Here is a 27,802-nt window from a genome sequence, read left to right as displayed (position 1 = left end):
TTGCTCGGCGGATTTGCGCACTCGCTTCGCTCGAGCGGCAAATTTTCCTTCTCGTAAAAAAAGTATTACTTTACTCACTTGTTGCATAAATAACTATTTTAGATTCGATCTAGCTCAAATTTTTAGAAAACATTAACAGTTTTTTGATTTTTTCATAAATCACAGTTTTTGTATTTGATTCAGTTAACTTGATCAATAAGAAAAATGTAGCTACTTTAACGAAAAGAAAATTCTTGCGGTTCTTCGTAAAATATTAACGATAGTCATGTGGTTTTTCGCCTTCAATTCATTACAATTAAATCTGTAAGACAGTTTGCAGTTTTGATCTGGCTCAAACGGTAACAGAGACCTCGTAATTTTTATTTTGAAAGTATCCCATCTCATCAACCATTGTTATAAAATCTTAATTAAAAGTTTTCTTGATTAATGCCAGGAATTGAACAATACGGTCTCTTGCCCTTGCTTTAGATTCTTCACAATTGTATCTATAAAGGAGAGTTTTTAATTTTTATTTAGCTCGAACCGTACCAGAAATATCGTCGTTTTTATTTAGAAAAATCCCGGCACTTCCACCATTTTTACAAAACATAAATGTGAAGTTTTCTTACTCACTACTAAAAATAGAACAATGCGCCTTTTCAATTCGATTTGTCACAATGGAATCTATAAAGCATTGAGACATTGCCAGTTTAACTGAACGTATACCATTCCGCTTTCATCTTTTTTTTTTTGGTGTTCGATTCATCATTGTATCTACAAAACGGAGTTTTTAGGTTTGATGTAACTTATACGGTCACAAGAATGTCGTAAGTAAAAAAATATGTTTCGCAATTTTCTTATCTAATGGCGACGATGGAGTCATACTGTTTTAAATATACTCACAGTTGAATCTAAAAATCGCCGCAGATATGATGTAATTCGGCCATAACTAAGATAAAACGGTGAAAGTTTCAGTAACATTGGCCTTCAAACCAGGCACGACGACACCGTAACACGGTGACCACATTGCGTCCCACACGATGAGCGATTGCCCTACAGGAGAGACCTGCATCTCGCCTTCGGATAATGCAGCCTCTTTCAAATTGAGTTACATGCTATTAATAAAATAAAAAGAAATGCATGTTCGGCTAAGAATAATCTAAAAGATACGGGTATTTTCTTCAGGTATTTCTTTCAAATTATCATCATTTTATCTTTAGTGAACACCTAATTACTGTACCTAGTTTCATCAAAATATACACAGGGTGTTACAGCTACTGGCTTCATGTAGAATTCGGAAAAAATATCTAAAAAATTCTGTCAAAAGATAAAATGACATTTAATTTTTGAGGTACAATTTTTTTAAACTGATTTTAGTCTTCTACGTTGTCCCACAACCTCGCAGGTAAAATTTCGGCACATTTTAAAAATACACCCTGTATATCGTATTTTATAAAACGTACGCCAATGCGGTGTCCTTGTTTTAAAGCATATTTCCTATAGGTTACTTCGCATTGGCGTACATTTTATAAAACATGATATACAGGGTGTATTTTTAAAATGTGCCGAAATTTTACCTACGAGGTTGTAGGACAACGTAGAAAACTAGGGGGAAGTTGCTCGGTCGGACACCTCTCGGCAACGACATATCGTACAATCCCATGCGGTGTCGTCATTTTACGCGAAATTTAACCAGCCCCCTCCCTCGAATTTCCATCTTCGAAACGTGCAAAGTGCGACTGGGAACAGCAACCATGACGACCGCATCTCTCCCCGTATCAATCGCTTAAAAGAAGACACTCGAAGAGGTCCTCCCAACAGGAACAAGAGTCGATCGAGTCGGCCAATTAATATAAATCGCGGCCTCCGTACCGCCGCTTCTTTCGCAATTGATTTCTCATTCGGAGGAGAGCTCCGAAAAGATTGTCATTGTCTCGGGGCACGAACGTGGGGTGAAAAAAAACCGGCGGCAAGCAATCGCTCCGTGATTGGTCCCAGATGGAAAACCCGCCTTAAATTGTTTTCGTCCCATGGACCAATTAACAGGATCACTTAAAACCCGGAGCGATATCGATCCCGGACCTGCTTAGTAAACATAGCCGCGTTCGAATCGCGCCGGATACTTTATCTACTTTTGCCCTTTCGCGCTCGGTAGCTTCATTATCATTAATACAGCCAAGGGTCGAAATACTAATGACTCGCACGGCTTTGTACGGATCTAAACGATTGTAAAATCGTTGGGAATTTAATTGCCGAATCAGAAAATGCGTGTCGCAGGGGATTAAGGTGGATCGCGAGGGGGCCCTCGGGCGTGTATCTTGGTCGGACGGGGCCTAATGTCCTCCCGACCACTTATGAAAATCGCTTACGAGGCATACTGGAGGGATAAAAGGATCAACCGCAATCCTGTCCTCGATAAATAAAGGCGCTGCGACGCTTTTTGTCCCCCGGAGGAACGAGCGAGGAGGGAATCGAGCCACATTGCCGTGCAGGGATAATTTTTAAGCGTTCCCGTTTGCCGCGAGGTATTTTAAAAATTACGCTCTATACTAATTGTCGTGTGGAGGCGCGCATCGTCCTGTTGAGACCGTCCCGAATGGAACTCTTCAACGCGAAGTCAACGACACCTAACCCGTTTTGATGTTTTCATTTCCGCATCGCTTTGCAGCTCGCTGTTTACGGGTCAAATTCCAGCAAAACACCCCCAGACCGTGCGCCTTTCAATCCGTCGCAAAAAATGGAGGGAGCGCCGGGGGCGGAAGCACCCTCTGGAACAATCCACCGCCTAACTAAAGAGCGTCGAGTTGCGAAACAAAAATCCCCGTGTATTATCATCATCTAAGATTACAATCATCCCCCGCGGAAGTGCCGACGAGGAGCGCGACGTCGGGGTGGAAGCGCGAGAGGGTAGGTCCGGAATACGGCCGGCTCATTAGTGCGGAGTTAATGGGTGGCGGTGGCGCAATCGTTGCATTGATGAATTTCTCAAATATAATGCAGGAGCACGCGTTAATTATCCGAGAACACCCTGTCGAACACGACCGACTTCGCTTTCCTTGTTACGACGTGTGCAGACTAATAGGACGGGATTAGGCAGGTAACGCAGGGGTCGTAACCCTATTAAACAATTAGCAGTTATTTCGGTAAATTCCCAAATCGCTCAACTTCACGTCATTCGTCTCCGGAATTATTCACCCCGATTAATTATTGCGGGGCGCAGGGTCCGGGAACGACCGCTTTCGGGAACGATCATTTTTTGATGGACGGATGGGGTCGGCTCGATGGGGCGGCAAATCAGCGGGGACCAGATTTTTCCATAAATGCGGCCGGGGGAGAGGCTCCCCCCTCCCCAATTGATCCACCCCAGATTTTTGCCTAATTACCACAGTGGTGAAGAGCAAAAAGGGGACATTTCATTCGTGCATTGCCAACTAGGCAACCAATAACACACTGATTACGAATTTTTTTTTAATTTGGCTGTGTAGACCCCAAATTTATTTATCTTCATTAAATTTGAGAATCTATTTTTTGTTTATCAGGTTGATGTGATAGAATTAATACCGAGCGATAAACAAATCAACAGTGCCATCTCATTAGTGATTTTGAGAAATCTTGATTTTCATAAAGGGGTGCATTATGTGTGACCTGTCGGTTGTAAAACAATCATGAGGAGCTCCTCCAATCGTATTTACGAACTAGAGTAATGTATCTGTCACAATAGTGTTAATGGTAATGTTAATGTTAGTGTTAGTCAGAATGTTAATCTTCAGAACATTGGTGAAACGTTCAACCATTCACAATAATGGTGATGGTGATGTTCGTGTTAGAAACGATGTTAAGAGATCCAGAAAATGTCTGGTTCTTTAACATCTTCGTTCACATCTACCAATCACCATCGAGAATTTCACACACGCGCAGGCGCAGTGACAGTTCACACCACGTTGACAACTGTAAGAGTAACATTCCGTTAACATTATTGTGAACACTGGATTACTAACATCACCATTGCCACGTCCACTAACATTATAACATTACCACTAACATTAACACTATTGTGACAGACCCATAAATGTTCGAAATGTCTGCCTTCAGCTTCCAAACATAATGTTACTCTCTTCGCTTCATGTTTTCAAATGACCTTCGAAAGTCGGGACATCAATTAAATTGCAGTTATCAGTAATTACTTGCATTAATTAAAAACAAAATAATCAAGGTAAGTTGTTAATAACCTCGATTTTTTTTATTCTCGATCGCAAGGTACTTGCTATACACAGTCGTTTTATTGGTTATACGACTTATTCTGGAATAATTGTTGCTTTCAATTACAGTAAATTTTGCCGAAATCGAAAAGTTGTTTTCCAGGTTAACAATAGCACATGATTGACGTTTCTTTGACATTTCAAAAAATGTGTTTACCAGTGGCGTCACGTTTGGCAATAAAACTGGTAAATTACCCATTCCTACAAATGTAAAATGTTGTTTTTGTTTCTTTTATAAGTTTTCTGTATCGGCCAAGTGGTTTTCAACTGACCTCAACCTGTCAAAAATGGACATGATTAGAGACGTCCACGTTCCTCCTTACTCTGTTGATTTCTCAAAGGAACGCTGCCATCATTTTCACCCTCGTTTTTCGTTATTTACGTTCTCTGTCAGTTGTTGACAATTTTTTCTAAAACTTCGTCTTTCCGTGGTCTAATTTATGAACTACGAAAATTGTGGAGGCAGTTTCTAGTGCCGGAGAAGAAACACGTCGACGTTTCTGTATCTGATGAGCTGAACGAAATCTGAAAACCATGTTTTGTAGATTTTATTGTGCCGAAGTCAGCAAGAAAGTCACTTTGTTTCCGGTACTGTAAAAATAGCGACGGAAGTGAGAACTGTTGCAAAGAAATCTGTCGTTATTTCTATTTTCTGGTGAGAGAAATAAGATATAAAAACTACACTCTCTACAACTAGTTGTGCCAAGGTTCTAACATTGTTCCGGATTGTCATTTTAATAATTGCAAATATGATGGATGCTCTGGAAAATCTTAAAAGAAATTTGTAGGTTATGTTCTACACTTCTAGATTTTATTGTTGTGCTGTTAGCTCTATCTTAGACATTAATTAACAATTGATTACAAAATGGTGGATGCGCAAAAAGACAACGAGATTTTTTTTTGCCTAATTATGACAGTGGTAAAGAACAAAAGAGGGGTGCACAGATTCGTACAGTGCCAACTAGGCAACCAATAACACACTGATGACAAGAATTCTTTTTATGTCGTGTGAAGACCCCAAATTTCATTATCTTCATTAAATGTGAGAATCAATTTTTTTATTAGGTTGATGTAATGGAAGGAAGCAAAAAATAAGAAAGAAAGAATTCGCTTTCATTATTTCGTCTGTGCGTAATAGTTGAAAGATCGGTGGTGATTCTTGGACTGCCTAGTAATGAGCCTAAAAACAATAAACCGGGCGTTCGTCCGTCGATTGCTAAAAAGGTCACGATCCAGATGCCCTTCGGGAATTTATGTGGCCCGTTGGCTTAATCGGTCCCCGTCCAGATTTGTTTCATTCGAGTTTGAGGTGGAAGTCGGGTCGGAACTCGAAGTGTCGTGTATCAGTCCATTAGACCGGTACACGTACATGCGGAATACGTTTAAATCCTAAGTACCCCTATTTCAGCCCGTAATGTGCGCTCCAGAGATTGTCAAACTGTTGTGACCGCCCTCGCGCTAGCTAGACGGTCACGTACGTAATGTTGGGAACCACCCGGACCTATCCTCGGGACGCAAGCTTTCCGTAGTTAAGCCCAAGTTGGGCACTTGCCGAATGCGAATTGCGTATTTAGACGGGATCAGGCCGATTCTAAATGATGGCGGGGCACGAGTTCCGGGACATATTTTCGGGGGTGGGAGGGTCACGAGCATTTTTTATATGGGGGTCGTGCGCCGTATGTAAATCACAGCCATGTCAGTCTTGACGTTTCTCCGAAATGACTGCAAACAAACATTAGGAGCGATTTTTCCGGGAAAGATCCGGGGAAAATGCGGCGTCTTCTCGCGCGGGTATATCTGGTTGCCTAATTTATGCGGATCGTTGGATTGGAACACGTGGAGGGCCGGGCGGCCCCATTCGGCGGAGGCGTCCGCGGACGTAAACGGATGCGGCAGCGATCGTAAAGTTCCGCGAGGAAAACAAACGGCTAATGCCCCCGAATTAAGTCCCGAAGAGGCGAAGTAAGTCCTCGGCTCCTTGCAACAGATTTATCTTGCGCGATCGCAAACGAGTTTATCTAGTTGGCGAAGTCCTGATGGAGTCGGGCCTCGTCCTACGTGTCCCGGCCAATAATATTGAAATTGGGTTACCATCCGGGACCCTCCAATTTCGCCTAGCTGTGATTATGTTCGTCGGGGAATTTTTTTTTGAGAGCAAGGAAGCGGCGCCGGCTCCGGGGCCGATCCGGTGTTTGAGAGTCGGAGCGCGTCTAATATCATTTTTGGCGGGTTTATTAAAAAGGAAAAACAGGACGGGAGTCGTGTTTCGTGAAACACGAGGATACATTCAAATTGAATGGAAAATATCGGTGGCCCGGAGCCATCGACGACGTAATAAAATTCGAGAGATTCGAGCCAACACAATAAAATCGCATCCACGTCGGCAAACACCTGCAAGTTCCAACAAAAATTGTGTAAATTTTATTTTGCACGGCTCGGAGCCCTCGCAAGGGATCCGAGTGTGGTCCTTCGGACGTGCGGATTTGTTTCTCGTCCATTTTTCGCCGCAATTGTGAGGCAACAATTAGCGCTGCCAAACGAGCGAATAATCGCTTTTAATCGTCCGAAATTGTGGATCCTTTGAGGGCGATGGATTCCGAAAAAAGCGCGTCGGGAACAGAAGAGACCGGTTAATTTGACTAATTGTGCTCAATTTGTCAGAATTGTGTCGCCTCCCCGGCCTGAATTATTTATGAAATGACAATTAATAAAGTTTCCGGCGACGATCCGAATACCTAAACCGTTAAGTAGATTCGGACGGTTTTACCAGGCGATGTGCGAGCGTTTATCTTATTGGATGCGAAAAAAACCATTTTGAGGAAACGTTCCGGTTCAATTGGGTGAAAGCCTGCTGTTGTATAGTAAATGTGATTGTTGAGGGCAAAGGGAAACGAAATTGCAATGTCAAGAATATTATCGAGGCGACGTAAGGACGTGCCGGTGATAAAATTACATTCGAGGAATTGGAAATGCCGTCGATAATTAATCGGCTACGAGGATGCGATGTCGGCGGGAGAAGTTGATGGAAACTGGGGCGAATGGAAAAGTGTCGAATTGTGATTTTTCTAAAACTGTTCCAACGTTTTCACCACAAGTGGAAAACTACGTGGAAAACGTTAATTATCGGTCGGTCACAGAAGTTAAGCAACGCTGCGCGCGGTCAATATTTGGATGGGAGGCCGACGGAAAACCTGGTTCCGATGACACTTTATCGTCGTTGCTTCATTAGTCGATAGAGATGGAAATGATATTTGATAATAATGATTGTAGTTATGAAAAATTAGTGCGGCCTGAATGCCGTATCACGCGATAGTGATAATAAATAATAATATTAATATTCAAGCCGTGGAGGGTAATGTTAACTTGTGCGAAGGACTTTTCGAAGGGTTCAGCGTCGTCATTTTTCTCGCCGCCGCGGATTGCAGCTCCGGCGGCCGCAATTAACGTCGGGAACCTTTCGCTTCCGGTGGCGGCGTCGCCGCGTCATCAATCCGGCCGTCGATTTGCACGTGTGAAGACCGCAGAAAATTTAAAAATTCGTCAATAGTCGGCAACCCCGAAGAGGTAAACAGCGTGAAATGGAGTGCAACAAATCCGGAGTCCGGCAGTTGAACGTCGCCCAAGAGTGAAAACGAAAGCGGTCGATCGGAGAGATTGACACGAGAAAAAATAAATGGTTCGCCCTTCTCGAGAGGGAAATGCAAACCGAGATAAAAACACGGCGGACCGATATTGATGATTAAAAAAGCCGAAACGCAAGCAATGAATGAGGGATCAGACGCGATTACGTGCAGCCGCGTCGGATGAAAGTGACGTTTTCGGAAAATGCAATCGATCGCCGCCCCCGGTGTGCGTTTAGTCGTTTGAATGCGTTTTCCGGGGATGTTTTCGTGTTTTGCGCGAATTGCGCTGGACAACGATCGCGATGCGAAATGGATTTTTCCGGGCGATTTGATCGGGAGTGCGTTCATTATTCATAATCTGGTTCTTTGGAAGTGCTCCGGGATGTTCTCCGGTTGTAGGGGAAATGGGCTCGCCTAATCCGCAATCTTTTCAACGTTGTCCCCATTGTTCTATAAAATCATTAGGCGGGCCTGGGTCGTAGGCAACCCTTTTACTTCCTGCTATATGTTCCGTTTACTCTTTAGTCGACCGTCTCGAACCCTCCACTGCTCCGGAACTGGCATACCGAGCCAGAAAAAGTACCGAATGCGGTTATAATTTTCAGGATGATGGGACTTGGTGAAGCGAAAGTCGACAGTTTTATTTCGGAAAATGGAAAGTGTTGTGGGGTCGCTCTAAAGTCGACGTCCTTGTCAGGAACGAGGATTTGCTGTGAAACGACAAAAATCTCCCGTACGATAGATCGAAATGTGCCAGTTTTCGGCTTCATTAAGCAGATTCGCAAGTCAGCTCGTTAACTTTTAATTTCTTTGTCGCCTAAAAGACAATAGTTTAGTTTGCGCAACGCATCGTTAGCATCTCGGAGAGTTGGCCAAACAATGCATCGACTGATACATTTTTTTTTTTGGGTCGACTCCGTTCTTTTTTTTATGAAGTGACTCCATTCAACGGTTTTGCGTTTAAATTTCGTTGGTTGTGGCAAATTTGTTTTTAAATATTTCATTTAGTCGCTCGAAAATAAGCTTTTCAGGATATTAGTGTCCCTTGATGTTTAGTTCTTTGAGAAGTTTTTGTTACTTGGAGGTTTCACTCATGAATATTAATAAGTAAGGGAAAAAGAGTTATTTTTGCGACGTTTCGCCCCTAGCCACGGTCGTTATCAGACTTTATTGTGAATGTACACAGTCTCATTTTGCCGCAAAAGGTTTGAATGGTCCGCTAAAAATCGCATTACGCTTATTTTCCATTAGGATTAAAGAGAGGTTTTAAAATTGCGACGAATCGTTAATCGGTTTAGTTAAATGTGCTTGAACAAAAAATGAAATGGTCATATTTTGTGCGTAATTAATAAGCTGTTTATCTGTGCGCAATCTCTTTTCAACAAGATGATTCACGATTTCACAAGGCAAAAGCAACAATGTTTGTGATCGTATTACTACAACTTGTGGTTGTTTTCGTCCTTTTGCAAAAACACTTTCGACACTCTCTAACTCAAAGTGGTTTGAACTAACCTCAACTTGTCAAAAATTGACAAGATGGACGTTCACGTTTTCTAGGTTAACAACAGCACATCGTTGACGTTTTTTGACATTTCAGCGAAAAATCTGCTTAGCAGTGGCGTCGCATTTAGCAATAAAGCTGGTAAATTACCCATTCTTATGAATGTAAAGTGTTGCTCTTGTTTATTTTATAAATTTTCTCCATTATTAGATAATATTAATAAAATGCACAATAATAATTCTAACGTCTAATTTTTGAGACCACAAATTGTCTACGTCCATGCGTTGAACACTTATTTGCATAGAATTCCGCTACGACATGACCGATTATAATTTCCAACGCCTGCCTTGATTTGTTTTCTTTTGATCACATTGTATATTGTTTATCTGACCACTCTCTATTTCACGATTTCAAGAGGCAAAAACGACAATGCCTCAAATGTTTGTGAATGTTTTTCTTTTTGTTCTTTGAAATGTAAAAATTTACAACTTGTGTTTGTTTTTCTCCTTTTGCAAGAACACTTTCGACACTTTCTTTAGAGCGTCCGATACTACATAAGATAGGTTTTAGCCATCCGCTTTCTGTATCGGCCAAGTGGTTTTCAACTGACCTCAACCTGTCAAAAATGGACATGATTAGAGACTTCCACGTCCCTCTTTTACTCTGTTGATTTCTCAAAGGAACGCTGCCATCATTTTCACCCTCGCTTTTCGTTGTTTACGTTCTCTGTCAGTTGTTGACAATTTTTTGTAAAACTTCGTCTTTCCGTGGTCTAATTTATGAACTACGAAAACTGTGAAGGCGGTTTCTAGTGCCGTAAAAGCAACATGTCGACGTTTCTGTATCTGATGAGCTGAACGAAATCTGAAAAGTATGTTTTGTAGATTTTATCGTGTCGAAGCCAGCAAGAAAATCACTTTGTTTCCGGTATTGTGAAAATAGCGAAGGAACTGTTGCAAAGAAATCTGTCGTTATTTCTATTTTCTAGTGAGGTAAAAACTACGTTCTGTATATCTAGGAATAGTTGTGGCAAGGTTCTAATATTCCTGATTGTCATTGTAATAATTGTAAAAATGGTGGATGCGCTGGAGAAACTTAAAAAAAATCTAAATTATGGTCTATACATATAGATTTTATTGTTATGCTGTTAGGTCTATCTGAAACGTTAATTAACTATTAATTGCAAAATGATGGATGCGCAAAAAGACAAAAAAAGATATTTTTTTGGGTATCTGATCAGCTAGACAAATGGTGAAAATTACCTTTTATGAATTTTATCACTACTGAAATAGCGAATCGTCGGTACGAATATAATTGGTCAGGTCGTAATTCACAAAAAATATCATTGTTTATTAATTACAATAATTGATGGATGCGCCGGAAAGATATATTTCGATACTTTCGTTATTTAATGAACCAAAATTAAATATAAAGCTGTGTTTTGTTGTCGCCGAACCAAAGCAGGACACTGCAGATCTGTATTTAATGATAATCCTAGAAACTGACGATTTGTAGATTTTTAAATTGGTGGATGCGCCGGAGCATAGGATGAAATATTGGGAAATATCTGTTGTCTGTTAAGTTAAATACGAAATAAATAAACAAAATACATCTATGTTGGATTTTAATATAATAATTATTAATAGGAAAGACATCACAGAAATTGTTGATTTATTAATTGCAAAAATGGTAGATGCGCAAACAAATATTAAGGGAACATTTCTGGACGTCTTTATCGTCTGATGAGTTACGTAAAGTGTGAAAAATATATTTGTACATTTTATTTTGATAAATTAAGGAAAGAACACAAATGAAATGTTTCTGTATTCATGGCCAAAATTATCAATTTATCAATTAGAGGAATGCGCTGCGAAATATTGTAAAGGAAAGAAATGTCGTGCAAACCTTTTTATCTCGGAAACCGTTTATTCATGATTTTTTTGCCGCAGTGCAGTTTTATGCAATTCGTGATGTTATTTAATTTTAGCAATTTATTTCTAATACAGTTGGATGGGCAATGGAGTAAATATATCAAAATTCTCTCTATAATAACTTATAATGACAAGAGTTGACAACTTTCGTCTTGTAAAAATGTTTGATGCGTCGGGAATAATCAGCCATAAAATGTCAATATTTGTGTTTTCTGCTGAGTCACAAAAGATGTGAAATTTATATTTCATCCAGTGTGTTATGTTGATTTATTATGGATATGCTAATTCATAAATTACAGGAATGGTAGATGCGCCACACAACTTTATAAAAATGTTTCGCTATCTCACGTCACAATTTAGGTCCATGTTTTAGAGATTTCGTTGTAGACACGCACATCAATAAATTACAAAAATTACTCTGATGTTAATTAAAACGTTGTAAATATTCCCGGCGCATTCACCATTACTCCAATTGATAAGTAGATAATTTCTTCTAACCCTCTATTATTAATGATGCAGATTTGGGGTGTCCATCTTCCTGCATGTTGTTTTGTCTCGATCTTAAAAGTTGACCTCTTGATGGCCCTTTATAAATAACCGGACCGTAAAGATAAAGTTGAGAGTTGTCTCCAGATGTAAATCTCTGTCGAGTGAAGTTACACTAGAGCTTCCAGGAGATCTGGTAGATAAACTCCGCGGCGCATAATCATTGTAAATATTCGTTTTTATGTGCAGTCGTTGCAGCTGGCCATCTTGTATTGGTAATATGGCGGCCGCCTCGTATAGATTCGTATTGTTATTTAGCCAGAATTTTCCGTTCAGGAGAAAGATTCCGGCGCGCATCGTCCCATTACGTTTCTTCGTGACATCCGCCGGAAATGGCCATATTTCGCCACATATTCCTTTTTCCCATTTCGCCGGAGCACATTTGCAGCGAGATTAAGTTAATGCCGACAATTTTAGCTAAACTTTCGCAGAACTCAATTTATGTATCTCTGCCTTTACGGCCTCGTCCGGATAAATAAGAAAGGAAAAAATCTTTACAAGATGTACAGTTCGTCGCACGGGCACCGGGACCTGTCGGAAATCCCCTCGAACGCCATAACAATAGCGACGAATTAGCGAATATCGCGGCGATTCTCGTCTTCATGATGAGTTCTCCCCGAAATCAAGACGTTTTATCGTCGCCTCCAATCTTGCACCCCGAGCACTTTTGTCAAGATGAATTCATTAAACTTGTGAGTGATCTTAATAAAAGTAAATTAAATTTTCAAAGGAAACTTTCCCTCAACTTTGTTCGAGGCGAGACACTGGGCAAAACCTATCTCGCTTCGGGATCGCCCGCGATCATTCCAAATAAATTACGACAGTTGGAAATTGGGGGTCCCCTCAAAATTACGCGCCCGCCCCGTGTATTCCGTTGCACACATAAACGAACGTCAACGACTGCGGAGGATTGAGGTGTAAATGGGAATGTCTCTCGTGTAGGTGGAGGAATTGCGATAGTTAGGAGCGAACGACGGTTGCGGCGGCTGCAGATGCTCCCCAATAAGGAAGACTAGATAAAAGGATCGGAAACTTTCGAGAGGTTGCCACAATCGCTGACGATGACAGCCAGAATTAAAACGGACTGCGTATGAGTAACGTTTAATGCCGATTTGTACATTTAACACGTTGCCAGGTTGTATTGTCTGGATGTTCGATAAATTAATGTTTTAGTAGCGTCTAGTTTGTTTGACTTTCAGGTAATGCCAACAAATTGCAGCCAGGTGGTCAAACAATACTCAATAGTCGTCATAAAATGCGTTTGTTTATATTATGTCAGTTCTGAGGGTCTACAGCTTTCAAATAAAACACTTTTGGTTTTTTGAAAAATAACACTACAATGTAAAGATTTCGTCGCTGCCGATTCCTTGATTCCCGGCGCATCCACCATTTATGCAGGTACAACACACAGCGTAAGTGTACTCTACTAAAGGTAAGTTGATGCGATTACTTGGTTGCCTATGAACGAGGGGCTTTAAGATAAAAAACTACGATACAACGGCAACGTTGGATTTTCTCATGGGCTATGAGTCATATCTGTGCAAAATATGTAGGTATCGATGAAGATGGTCAATTTGGATTTTGATAAATGGTGGATGCGCCGGGAAAGATATTAAGCCCCCGGATCAAAGGCCTCTCTGCGGTCCCTCCATCTCGCGGAATGTGACTCCTTCTGGTTGGCTTGGTGGAGTTGCCTTTGTCTTTTTGCGGTCTTAAGTCGCCGTTTGATAATTCAGTGTCGACGTCGAAATGACGTTCGGCAATTTAACGCCGACAAAGTGGATTCGACGTTTCGTGTGAATAGACACTTTATGTAGGTCATGGAAGGGTGTTTTAAATTCGTCAGCGCCATCCGCCGCACCAAGCCCAGCCGGAGAATATCGAGTGGAAACAACGAAAATCGCATTAAAAAAAATCGCCGGAAATTATTTTCAGAGTCTAAATCCGGCCGACTCATTAACTTAATGAATTTAAAAAAAAGTCGGACGCCGAGGGATGAATAATGGTCGGACGTTGTTTATTTTTCAAAGTCGACCGCCGTAATTATTGTCGAAGGAGACCGCTTTTTTTAATAAGATTGCACTTTAAAGCGGCGTCCTTAAAATATTAAATATTAATGGCGGGACCGGAGATGCCGTGCAAAAACGAGGATTATGTTCGGGATGACGTTGAGGCAACGTCGACGGAAGAACTGTTTTGTTTTTTGTGTCAACAGGACTCGCTCGGATGCAAAATATTTACAACAAATTTGCCAGGAAGACGAAGTTGTATTTGTTTTGTTCTCGCTTGGAGAAAACATGTACAAGTCATCGTAATGCGTTTTTTATTGAAATTTCGAGTGAAAAAGCACAATCGAATTGTAAACGCGATTTGAATTGCGCGCCCGAATACGTCACAGCTCCCAAACGCGACACCGTTGGATGAAACAATACTAACGACTCGTGGCTATTGCTTCGGTGAATAATTCAAAAATAAATTATCGATGCATTCTTTTTGTTGGTCCATTCGATTCGGCCCCGTTGTCAAAATTACGCGCAACGTAAATCACGTGACAGAAATCCCCCCACCGGATGTCACATTATACGGCGTGCATTGTCACTTTTAAAGCTGACACGAATTGAAATTTTCCCTGTATAAACTGAATGTTTATTGGAATCTGATACAGTTTTGTTGACATTCCTATCTTTCAGTTTTCCCGAAGTTTGTTTCGGAAGCGGTTTATGCGACAGCGGTGATTTACAACTTATATTGATACTGGCGGAGAGGAAATGGAAACACGCGCTCGAATTCCATCAAAACAAAAGTTCCAAGAATAAGAGAAGGGACACAATGACCCCGATCTCTGGCAGCCCTCGCGATTAACCGGGAAAGATGTATTATGGTGTCTCAGGAACTATGAAATTCCACCGGCTCGTAATTTATGGAAGCGTTTCGTTTGTAATTTAATTTGGGGCCGGTCGAGACAGTCGGCGACTGATCGCACAAAAATATGAAGATTTAATTGGTTTCGAACCGAAACGACAACAACGACCTAATCTGATTCATCTCGTCCAGTCGGTTTGTCAAGCGACAAGATGCAGCGCCGTCGCACGGCGCGATCGACAGTAAGATTGGAGTGTTTGTTCCGGTCGCTTTGTAAACTGGACGGGATGAGATTCGATTTTGAAAAAGGTGAACATCCTTATCGTGATTCTCGCTGCTCTTTGGTTTCACCGAGATAACCCGACTCTCGGCCCTCGACACGTCTTTTCCTAGTCCATTTCGAGATTATTTTTTCCTGCGGATTTATTGGCAAAACAAGTAATTTGTCTTTTGCGAGCGTTCACTCAACGTGCAACGTCCTTTTCCTGTTACCGCCTTCGAACTAATTATCGATTGCGCTCCTTCAAGTGGATTACTTTTATCACGAGATCCTGGAGTCGACAAATAATGCTTGCCGACATGTGTTTCTTCAATCAACAACGGGTTTGCGAAGGTTTAGCAGATTTACTGCAAAGTAGATCAAAAATTAGGAGAAAAATCTCCCCGGGATTGAATTTTGATTTTTCAACAAGATAGAGCTAAGTCTTATTGGTACATTAATATATAATTATTCCATCAAGTGCTACTCTCTCTCAAATCACTATCTAAAATATATTCTCTTTGACAACTATTATTATACAGGGTGTCTCAAAATTCGCTCTTCCTGAAGAAGATATAAGCACTTTAATTTTGTGCAATACATAGCAGCCTTCATATCCACAGCCCGAATTTTTTTTTATTTTCATATTTGAACTACTCAAGTGATCCCCTACAACGCTCTGAATTCGGAATTCGCTAATTTTGAGACACCCTGTATATTATTATGTTTCGGCCCACCACACATTCTATGACGCAGCATTCAGGCAAGATTAATTTATCATTACTGATATTTACCCTTTATTATTATTATTACTAGAAATAAAAAAAATTGGAGAAAATATTTTGTCGCGTTGATAATTGGAGCCTTCTTTGTGCTTCGTTACCAAAGCGAAAATTTTAATTGGACGTTTAAATACAATCTTTTTTTAAATCGTGAAGCTTTTGAAGAGTCTCCGATGCTGTTATCGTCACGTTTCCGCGATCAAAACACAATGACAAATTTTTCCGTGAAAATTGATTCCAGACTTTGGACATTTTAATGCGAGCTCAGATAAACGCTTTAATCAGTCTTCGGGTGAAAGATAGAGCGATTTCGTTTTTCCTTTCCCCGCTTTCACCTCGTGTTGCGCATCTTACGCAAAGAGTACAGTTCGTTTCACAATCGTTCCGTACACGTCACCCCGTCCGCGCTCCTCGTAAATAACCCGATCCTAATGGAAAAAGTTGAAGGGGTGTCAGAACTCGTCGCGTTAAAAAATACAACCCCGTTCACTTCTTATCTGTCAGATTCGCGTTTTTCACGTCGGCGGAAGGGGGCCGCGATCCCCGAATCGGGTGAAACGAGCGCCGTCCCCGATTTATTAGGCGGATGTAACATTTAAATGTCCCGACGAGTTGAGGGTGGCGGCAACGTCGGATCTGGACGGGGGGCGCCTCTGCAATATTGATGGCGCTGCAGTTGTCAGAAATTCTGATGAATTTCATTGCGGCCCCAGCCTGATGTATTCATTTTTATTCAGGAGGGATAAAAACACGATGTGGCTCTGCACTTGACATCTGCTCCGGGGCCGGATTCCTGACGTTTTGCGACAACGCAAAGAACAATTTCGATTTTTCGACGAAATGTATGTTGGAGCGCCGCCCCCGGGGACGCCGAGGTCATGTTCGCCCGCCAAGACAGACGGGACAAATGCGTTGCGTAAATATGTAGTTAATGTGGGGGAAGTATGGAGAGTTGTCTGGGGCGCTCATCGGCATTCAGGCAGGCGAGATGAGAAACCGCGCGAAAAGGAATATCGAGCAGCTGTCGAGTGGCTTATCAGTTTCGGACATTTCGCGATTAAAATTCCTGGAATTCAATTTGGCGGCGTTTCGCGAGCAATTAATCCGCCGCCACCTGAAATACCGTCGGGTGCATTATTTCAGCGTAAAATATCGCCTTGACGATATTAAATTTCACGTTGAAGCGCGGACGGGTGGTTTTACGTTCGACCGGAGGGTGCTTCGCCTCAGACCACTTCATTTGAGTGGACCTCGGCGAGAACATAGCAAAAGAAAAACCGACCGACTTTGAATAATATTACAATCTCGCGTTTCGCCGATGCAAGAAGTCTAAGGCCCGACCCACACCGACTCGAATTTCGAAAGTTTCTAGGTTATAAAACGCGCTCGAGTCGGGTCGGTGTGAAGGGGGTGGATTTTTCGGGGGTTGCGTACTCACCCGTCGAGAAGAAGAGCGCGGTCCAGCACCATACGATCGGGGCACTGCTCATAGCTGCCCCATGCTATCAGAACACCATCGCACGCATGGGACTGGTCCCGTTCGACGGCCACACACAGACTATTCCTGCAAGTGCTGCTGCCATGCGAGAGGGATGCGCGCGGCTGTCCTGCAAGGGGTGCGAAATCGAGGCATGCTTAACTGGTACATCATCTCGGTGCTCGATATCTTCACCACGCACGCGACACACCGAAATGTCATTTGAATGCCGGATGAGGCCCCGCCGCAGGATGCAAGCGAGGGGGCTGAAGGGGCGGAGTGCTTTTCGGCCGATTCAGGTGTTCGGAGAAATGCGAACCAGTTGTTGCGCAACGTAATGTAAAGAAATGCAACAATTGGGGGAGATTTCAGAGGGTATTTTTTAATTCTCCAAGAAGTGCAGTACGAATATTTTTTCTTGGCGTTTTGTTGTTTACACTGTTTTCTCAGAGCTCTTGTGAGATTTAAGTAATCTCTTCGTTGTTTTTATCGAGATGGTCCCACGAGAGCTCAATTGGATTTAAATCTGGACACAAATTATTATTTACGTAACTATAGATACATTATGCTAGTCATAAATTACACCCGTGACTTATTATAAGTCACTTGTGATTTACCATTAGTCACAGGTCTTAAAAATTTGTAAGCTAAATGTTTTATGAAAAAAAGTAGATCGTAGATAAAACGTCGTATTTAACTCGCGAATAATGCCTATAATCCACTCTGGTGATTAAAAAACTCGCCTAGGGCTCGTTTTTTAACTTTCACCCTCGTGAATTATGATAGGCATTATCAGCTCGTCAAATAATATACTAATATGACACTCGTTTAATAAGACGTATTATCACATTCGTTCCATTAAACACACTCATGTGGTAATAAAGGGTCTTATTAAACTCGTATAATAAAATACATACTATGATAACATTACTTTTTTCCTGCATGTTTTTCAAACTTTTGTAAAAAATTGTAATTACATATAATTTTTTGGTTGTTTTATTTAAAAATTTCGATAAGAATCGACAAGAAAAGAAAATATCCATAATCTACATTAAAAAAACAAAATTAAGCATAAACATTTTAATGTAATTATTAATTTTGTAGTAAATAATAAACACATTTTGATACAAAATATTTATTTAGGTTTTTTCCTCATGTTTTTAAATATTTTAAAAACAAACGAAAATTTTTCAAATCTCAGCCTACATCCTGATTATTTTGACGGTTAAGCAAACACATAAACTCTGAGGGAAGTACAGTTTTAGAACGGCTATTTTTTGCTTTAGTATCAACGGAACATCTTCAATTTGAAAATAAATTATTTGCGCAATATTGTTTTACATCTGCCATCACTAACTTTATCGTTGAAGGTTATCTCTTCTTCCGCTGAGTTTTCAAACAAACCTCATTGCTCGACCTACTGTGTTAATAATAATAATACCGGCGACCGTGTTGCTACGTCGTAAATCATATTCGATAAGCCAAGTGACAGAATATTAGCCCAAGGTGGTGTCTTGTTGGGGTGAATTTTAATTTGAAAGTAATGGGACGCAGCTTTTTACCAAAGCTTGTTTCACAATTAACACATCGTCGAAGTTGCCGCACAGTGCTTAAAATTCCAAGTTTATTTTGTGTGAGGCTGTGACTCCAGATCTAACACTTCTAGATTTTGCGTGGTCATTTTTTACACGTATTGAAAAGTATAAATAACTTCTTGTAGGTTATTTTGACGAGCAGTAATGAAGTAAAGATTTCTGTACGTGGACTCTTCAGACGTTCCAGCAGGGGACAACAAGCCGGCCTTGTTAAGAAGCTCTAACTATGTAATCACTCTGAGAGTAAATTGTGCGGTATTGGAAGTCCTTTCAACCCTCCGAATATGTGGAAACGCAGCTGTCCCAAATTAACATAACAACAAAAAATTAATTTGATTTTATGTAGAGGTATGAGTATAAATCTAGACAAAAAGCGTCCATTTTTGATATTAAAGTATTCCCAACATTATACCACTCCCTTGGATCTTTATACAGTTCCAACACAAACACGACCCTCCGGAGACTTCCAATATTTCAAATTCTTGTAGTGCAGGAGTGCCACGTCAACGGTGTACAAACAAAAATGAAAAGCATTCCGAAATTAAATATCATAAAAGGAATGTTTAATTCTCATTGGCTACACTCCGCAAAATTAAAACATCAGTCTGTGAAGTCTTTACGAACTCCTGTCAGAATTCGAAGTGTTTAGGAACAACAAAGAAAGGTCGCAGATCCGGATTTGAGCGTATATTTCAATTTGGTATTTGGAGTGACAGTGCCGATGGAAATTGCAAACATAATTTCGCTTGGAATTTAATTAAATCTGATTGTTAATAATTGAGCGAGAGTAACATAATAAGAACAGCGTTTGAGCGGTCGGATTTATGCAGAGGCGACACCCTGTATATCAGGCGAACGATGCCGAAATCTAATTATCTCCCTGTAAAAGTTAGGTCTTGGAAGAGCGAACGCGGCCACAATCCAAGATAATCCACAAATTGCCTTTGTTAGGTACATTCCGATGATTCGATTAACAGTATCGTTTTTTAGAGTCGACGGAGGCTTTCAGCAATTAGAGCGCGCTGAAGGCCCCTTTTAATTAATATTAATTTTCAGCAGGTTTCCTGACGGAGCTCCCCAACTCGAATTATATTTTAATGCGGCGTCGTTATCCGATTGCTGATCATCCAAAAGGTGCGACAGCGCGTCTCAGCCCAGGCGGACGCGAGTCACGTCGCTGCTAGTGGCGTTGATTTTCCACCGGCGAAGCTGCGAAACGCGAAAGCTCACCCCGGAGTTCGCACCAACATTTTTACGGGGCGCCGAGCAAATAAAGCTCTCGTCTTTCGCCGTTTTTAACGAGCGGGGGAGCCTCCCCCCGGATTAATTAGTGCCGGCCTAATCCGGTCGAAAAACAAATTCCACCCATAATTTATGCAAATTAAAAATAGGCCGGATCGTCGCTACTAGGGACTAGGCGATAACGCGGCAACCTGTACAAAGTGCCCTCATTAGCGCCCCCCCGTATTAATAACATCTCGTTAACATTTTTTTCGGGGGACGTAAAGACTCCAATTAACGCGCACAGGGTGGATCGACCCGAGAATGCGGTCACGTGACGCGACCAGATGGACGCGTTGGGTCGGTGACGTACAAGATGGTTACTATGGCAGCGGAATGTAGTACTCCGGCTGCAGGAGCCGTTGAGTAGTGAGTGCGCAGAAGGCGACATCGATTGTTGAGCGTGCCAAGGTGATGCCGCCTCCAGGTCGAGGCGTCGGAGGGAACGGCCGCGGAGCCAAGAAGCACAACAGGAAGAATGGTTGGGAATTGCATCTAGACGATAGCGACTGATTCGTTATTCATAAAATCAATATGGCGGCGGTGTGACGTCATATTTTTTGTAACACCGGAAGACAATAGAATTGAGAGTGGGATCAAATCGTGGCTACACGCGCTGTCTTCAGGAATTCAGATGCTTTCAATTGAGGCGATTGTTAAGGATGTAGCGTTTCTGATCGAAGGACCAGTTTTGAAAATTTTGTGTTCGAACAAAGTATCTAGGCAATCTAGAGTAGAAGGTCTTTTTCTGCTTCACCCAGTTGTCGACCTCAACTTCGTCTCGGTCTTCAATTGCTAGGCTTACCACAGAAAGACTCACTTCTACTCTTAATGACATAATCTAACGGTCCTTCAAATAAATTTATATTTAGAGCAACCTATGGAAATTCAATTGTTTGCAACATTTTTCCAGCGTAGAAAATGACACAAGAAATAAAATTAGGTTAGAAAATATTTTTGATTTTTGCAGTGCATTCTCCCTATTCCCCTCCACGGAATATGACAATATGAAATTGGGAAAAGCTTACTATGTAACCTGTGTAACTCCGGAGATTAATTGGTTACCTACAAAAATTACTTTACACTGTTAACAGAATTAGAATGTCGCCTACGCCTACTCTAAATATATATTTATTTGAAGGCCCGATACTATTTTCAGTTTTTCGCTTAAAACAATTATCAAGTCGACGTATTTCTACAATGACTAGTTATGAAAAATAAATTAGAGTCAATTGGTTAAAGAATACTGTTTGAGAGCCACTGGTTGTCAACAACTAGTCTAACTGTGTTTGTATTTTTACGATTATTACTACTGTTACACTGTTATGACAGCCACCATTTTTACTATTTTTATTGATGTGTTGTAAAAGCGAGATGCAGTGACGCTCTCAGCTGCGGAATGCCCCAAGCCGCTACTTCGGAGCCTTCGCTGTCCAGATTTGTTAGTAATATAATTATATTCCCGTTGTTGGTAAATTTTTCAAGCAAATTGCCGGTCGCTCGGAGACAAAAGTAAGATGGTGGGCAATCGATGTGCCTAGCAGCTAATTAAATTAGTTAAGGTCGGCTAAATTCCTGCAAAACTATTCGTCGAGCGAAAAACGTCCGGGCCTTGGAATAGTTGCGGCGTCGTCGGCGCACCATCTGAAAATCGGTGAAAATTTTAATTGTCGGCGCCAGGGGGGCCCTACTTAATATCCATGCAAATGCGGCGGTAAATAAATTAGTTGTAATGGAATGGCGCGGGCTGTTTACTTAGCGTCGAAAAAACGGAAGGCTTTAATGAATAATAATGGGAAAAAACGATGATCGAGTAAAAATTCAAATTTTCCGCCAATTCCGCTTTTAATCCGGCCTATTTCGCTGTTTTTCCCTATCTGCAATTCAAACGGCGCGACTTTTTGCTCCGAATCGATATAAATTCCAATCGCACATCCCCCGCTCGAGGACATTCAAATATCGCCGTTAGATTGCGACGCACAATATAATATATAAGATTAAAAAAAATATCAACAGGACGGATGGGAATCCGACGTGTTATTTCGGGCACGCCCCCCAGTTTTAATCCCGTTCGGGAGGTGAAATATTCAGGATCGGACGGGGAGTTTTTCGCACCTGAAAAATTCATGCGCCGGGATGATGATCGCCGATTTCTGGCCCGGGGGGACCCTAAGAAACGCCGTCTTTTCACCGGGAAACTGTCGATGCGCCGTTCGCCAACACCGACAGGTTATTTATTAAGCAAATTACGCCGCCGAACGCTCCAGTTGAATTAATTTCATAACGCAATGTTTGTTTCCTGCCACCGGTTGATTGATTGCAACGTTTCACTTTTTGTTCATCATCGAGACACTCCATTTTCTTCAAAACAAAGAACCATTGTACGAACAGTGCGCCGGCAGGAAAATAATCATCACTCCTGCAACTATTTTCTTGCACATCTTCGATTAGCCTCTTCAAACCAGTTAAAATTTGAATTTTTTGGTTCCGATGAATTAAGATCACCGGAAATATTCACGAATAATAATAAAAATTCCTTATTTGGAGTCCCAATAGTGGTGAAATTTTCAAAAATCTTCCGGTCATTTTGAGACTCCGTCACGATCGAACCCAGTGAAAACCTGTGACAGAACAATAGTTACATATTTACATTAGAGTACGGGAAGTGTATTTTCCAGCACAACTAGAATTTCAGGCACGAGGCGAAGCCGAGGGACTCATAATGTGGAGCGCTGGAAAATACACTTCCCGTAGATAATTTTTTGGCAGCTAAAAACTCAATTTCCACCCGGCGTATCCACCATTTTTTGCCTTCTTGTTCTCTTATTTAACTAAAAATATTAAAAATTATACGCATATACTCCAGGTGCAGTTTTCGATTTTTTTTGCCCAGAAAATAACGGAAAATTTCAGCGTATTAGTGATTATTTTTTCAGCGTGTACCGAGAAAACTCATAAAAAGTCTCGTGTTTCCAATTACCGAAGCGAACAACACTCGAATTCGTAGAAATTTAAAACTTGCTAATTAATATAGAGCACGGAGCGTTGTTGTTCACCGTTTGGGTCGTTTTTCCATTTCGCCAAATGTTTATCTTTTCCATTTTGTTTCTATCAGCCGAGCCCAGTCTCAATTTTCCCGTAACTGTCCACATTGTCCCTTGTCCTCGTCCGTGTACAAGACGTAAATAAGACCGGGCTTAGAGCGCATCTCGGCGTGATCCGGACGCAATCGAAATATTTCGTTAGCGACGTTTTTGCGTAATCGTAGTCGAAGAGATTAATTCCGGTGTCGCTCAGGGTGCGGATCTTGATCCGGCGCCGTTCGCACCTCCATTAAAATAGTAAATCAACAGCAAACAAAAACCTGTTTGGCGATGGTTTAAAAACGCACACTTAGGATCAATAATGTGGCCCCGGGCCCCACCACCCCCGGTACGCTCGCACATGGAAATCTCCTAAGCACGGGGATGAACCGCGTTATTAAACCTCCATTAAAACGCGCACGTCTCGATTATTTCGTGACGCAACTAGTGTCAACGGTTTTAGCGATTAGACGTCTAATCGGGGCGGACCCTCCAGGAGGAGGTGTCCGTGCCGCCGAACTGGGTCAGATACATTAGCACAGAATTGATTTTCATCTATGAATAATTTGCACTCCATCCATTTCGTGTGGACGGCCGTATTGCGATTTTAATGAAAATTTAATCTTATTTTCACGCCGGCAATTTTCATCTCTTTCAGAGGCAAAAACTGGGACGGGGCACCAATGACCTTAAAGGGGTGGGTCGATGAATGGATGGGCCAAGAATGAATAATTCAAGGGCGACGACCCCGGACCAGTATTTGCCAAAACGAAAATATTTTTCGAAATGCGATACTGTTTTTCTCGTTCGAAATGTAAAAGCGAATTAAATCTTGTTTGGCGAGGGCAAACACCCCGGAACCACCTGTAAGCGCGCAATTGTTCTTCGCCTCCAAAAGTAGTTCCCTTTCCTGCGAGGGTCCACGTTAGGGCGGACGTGGTCAACGGCCGTGGCGCTTTCCCACCGTACGTCACGCGCCGAATTTTCCGAGTGCACCTCGATTTGCAGTTTTCCGGTGCGCGCAGGACCGATCAATTTCCAGAATGAGTCCGATGCGTGTTCCAGATATCGATGACGCGACGGAATTCAAATTTCAACGACTCCGGGTTCCGTCCCGGACTAATTAAAAAGTCGTAATCGGCGTTGACGTCTTGAAAAATGAGTCGCCACCCTTTATTGGATCATTCGATGAATTTTTCGAATTAATTCCGTAATGGACGCGAAAAACGTATCGAGAGTCGAGTCCATTCATAATCAAATTCATAGTAACGAGATGGCGGAGGCGGCGTTTAAATTCGGACAAGATCTTTGAATTTAATTTAATTTTTGCGTGGGCGCTCCCGTCCTTTTTCCATTTGTGATTATTTTTTGTACACTTGATTAAATAGATTTGACCGCAGCTGAGCCGTTTCGCCCCCATTTGCGCGTTTTCCCGGTGCGTGTGTGCTTTTCGTCTTTTCATCCAACGTCACGTACCTCATTCGGTTAGGCCGAAAAAGCTAAGCTTGTTAAAAGTTGGAGGAAACGAAGACGTTGCTGCTGATAACGCCATAAAGTTAGCCGGGGCCAATTATGGCCTCGCCAATCAATATGCAGATGCCTCCTGCATAAAAATCGCCCCCGCGGAAGCAACGAACCCCCCTCGACGCCAATCAAGTGTTATTTTTTATTGCTTTACCTCCCGGTAAAAATGTTCAAAGTTCTAATTGGATGTCGATGCAACCCAGTGGCGGGGCGAAATTTTTTGTTTTTGCGGAAATAACGAGACGGGAATTTTTGATTTTTTGGCCGGAATCAGCTTTCGACATCGCGTTCGAGGCCGTCAGAAAGCAAAATGTATATCTTGATTGAAGATCTCGAGATGCGCCGGTTCTTCGAGTAAACAATGGAAACGTCGATGGGGACAAGAAAAACAAAAACAGAGTGGACGGAATTAAGCAATTCGCGACGCTGTGCGACCTGCACGAGCAAAGAGAATTAAATTTTATTGTGTGGAAAACCTCTGTAGAATCGGCCAAGAAACTGGAGTATAAAGAAGCGGAGGGACGGGAACAAATGGACTAGAACCCTGGAGGAAAAACGGAAATGAAATGACTTAAACCGTCGATGGCGCCTTCTGGTTCGCGTCAAGAGCTCGACAATTTTTCCTTTATCGTGTAATAAGCGAGTCGTGCGGCTGAGGTAGACACCGACCGGAGTTTTGCGACCATTCCGGAGCAACCGAATACTTCTCCGGGCGCAACAGCCCTTACAAATTATGATTATTCTTTGCGGTTTAATTGGATTATGGAGGGTAGAACAGCTCCTTGGAATGGTAAAATTCTTCAATGCGGAAAGAATTTTTTTGTGAAAGGCCGGCCAGAACTCACTTGATCAAGCGCGCGGCTAAGCAGGAAGCTCTATATTCGGTAAACAGGGAATCAATAGACCCCTCAGAAAGTCCCCCGATACTTTCTTTTCGATTAAAAAACTTCTCCTCCGACGAAACAATACCGGATTCGGTGGAAAGGTTCGACGCTCCCTGCCCACTTCCATATTCTGATAAAGGGACCTAATGGGAATATGATTTTTCGAGGGGTAAGTGCTTCCCCTTTGTTCCGAGCTTCCGTTATTATTGTTATTAAAAGCGGCTAAAATAGTGCCTTGAATAATAATGAAGCTTTTCAGATAAATGATATCCGTGCTGCTGCAGATTCCCCTGAAATTTTATATCGGCTCTTGAAATCTTCATTTAATGTCCGGATCATTGTTCGCCGAGCTTCCGGACGACGGCAATTGCTATTTTCAATATCTGCACTTTTCCCGTTTGCAAAAAAAATATTTAAAAAATTCTATCAAAAAATAAATTGATTTAATTTTTGAGGTACATTTTTTTTTAACTGCTTTTAGTCTTCTACGTTGTCCCACAACCTCGTAGGTAAAATTTCGGCATATTTTTAAAATACACCCTGTATATCATATTTTATGAAACGTACGCCAATGCGAAGTAACCTCTAGGAAATATGCTTTAAAACAAGAAAACCGCATTGGTGTACGTTTTATAAAATATGATATACAGGGTGTATTTTTAAAATGTGCCGAAATTCTACCTACGAGGTTGTGGGACAACGTAGAAATTAAATGTCAATTTCTTTTTTAAATATTTTTTTCGAGTTCTACATGAAGCCAGTAGCTCGCGGTTAAAGTTTGGCAGGACATTTATCCAACACCCTGTATTTAACTCTTGGTTCGTCGCTGCACTCCCGGCGCATCCACCATTTCCGCATCCTCGCCTGATCGCTCGATTTGTTTGCGATTTTATTAAAAGTTTCACATTCTGTCCGTCGAAAGCGCTCCGGGCGAGTCGGACTGTCGTCGTGTAGGGGCGCGCAGCTCTTTGTTGAAATATGCATGCCCTCAAAATAGGTTAGGGAGACGGAAAAGCTTCTAGGGGAGAAATTGTCTAATATTTAATCATCTCTTGTGACATCCGGACGTCTTGCAGGCCGAGCTCCAGGTTGCGATTTTTCCGGGGATTAACCTCTCGGCAGTCGTCCTTTTTCCGGTGATTTGGTTAAAATTCGATTTCGCCCGTCGAAATCTTCATTATTCACAAAGTTCCAATCAAAGGAAAAAAAGAGAGAGTGACGCAATCGCTGCCGATTCTTTCCGGCGAGATACAAGACCAAAGCGGACGACGAATTCTATTTCCACCGTGACGGCCTAAACTGAAATCATTTTACGCCGCCGCCACTTGTACGACAGGACTGCGTGAAAGTTTGCGTTTAATTTTATTTGGCTTCAGAACAATAAATAATCACCACCCGATGGGTTCACGATGTCGTTGCGGCAAATCCGGGGGCGGCAAAGGTTATTCTTTGCGATTAGTTTTTGTGGCGCGAGCGGGAGCGTGTCCGTGGGGCCGGAGCGTCTGTTTTGATTTCCGCCGCGCTCTTCGACTCGATCTTCTAAATAAACCGGGGAACATCCAAGACAAGCGCTTTAAACGTGGGAAATGGAGGAGGCGTCTCCGGCGGCGACTTTCCGCCCTTTCAGTTCTCTGCCGCATAAATATTGAAAGGGCCGCGGCATTAGCAAAATTGAAATCAATATTATCCGGCGGCGAAAGACGTAACCTCGTAATTAACAGCGATGACCTCTTTGTCACCCCAGTAATTTATAAGTGTGATATACGCTGACAGTTTTCTAATGAATATAATCGCCATCGTAATTAATTTAATTAACGATATATCAATTATAAGCCGGCACGTAATCTGCCGTACTTCGTCCTTTATCCTGAATTATTGCTGAAAGGACATACATGACGTGCGCCGCTCTCAACATCCAATCCTGCATATCCTACTGTTGCCGCATAATTATGTATTCTCTAACATCGCGTCCTCGCAGCTCTAGACTGCTTTCATCCGAATTATGTCGATAACACGCACACAATGACTGATCGGAGAAATCCACGTAAAATATGGGACCTTTCGGGGCAGACAGTTGGCAAAACTGCACCACCTACCGAATCCCGTCGCGGCGATATTTTTACCAAATTGACTCTCCCCGCCAGCACAACACCATTCGTACCCGTCAGTGTGCGTTTTGTGCCGGAAAAGCGCAACCGACGGACAGCAAAAGCCCC

At 42.0% G+C, this 27,802-nt stretch overlaps 1 protein-coding gene and 1 long non-coding RNA gene across 9 annotated transcripts in view; one reads left to right on the top strand and one right to left on the bottom strand.

The window, feature by feature from the left end:
• Nucleotides 1-17,322, bottom strand: part of Dscam4 (Down syndrome cell adhesion molecule 4) — a 72,676-nt gene extending 55,354 nt beyond the window's left edge. For all 7 annotated transcript variants that reach the window (XM_069036948.1, XM_069036951.1, XM_069036953.1 and 4 more), the window contains exon 1: nt 17,181-17,322. In XM_069036948.1, the coding sequence (XP_068893049.1) occupies nt 17,181-17,232 (52 nt within the window). In that variant the 5' untranslated portion in view covers nt 17,233-17,322. The remainder of the gene's footprint in view (nt 1-17,180) is intronic.
• The window catches only part of LOC138122715 (uncharacterized), an 84,777-nt gene that overhangs the window by 51,222 nt on the left and 5,753 nt on the right, over nt 1-27,802 (top strand). The window lies entirely within an intron of this gene.

This window comes from Tenebrio molitor, chromosome 2 (assembly GCF_963966145.1).
Source record: "Tenebrio molitor chromosome 2, icTenMoli1.1, whole genome shotgun sequence".
Taxonomy (NCBI): Eukaryota; Metazoa; Arthropoda; class Insecta; order Coleoptera; family Tenebrionidae; genus Tenebrio; species Tenebrio molitor.
Note: the sequence above shows the minus strand (reverse complement) of the source record. Positions and strands in the feature narration are given on the sequence as shown.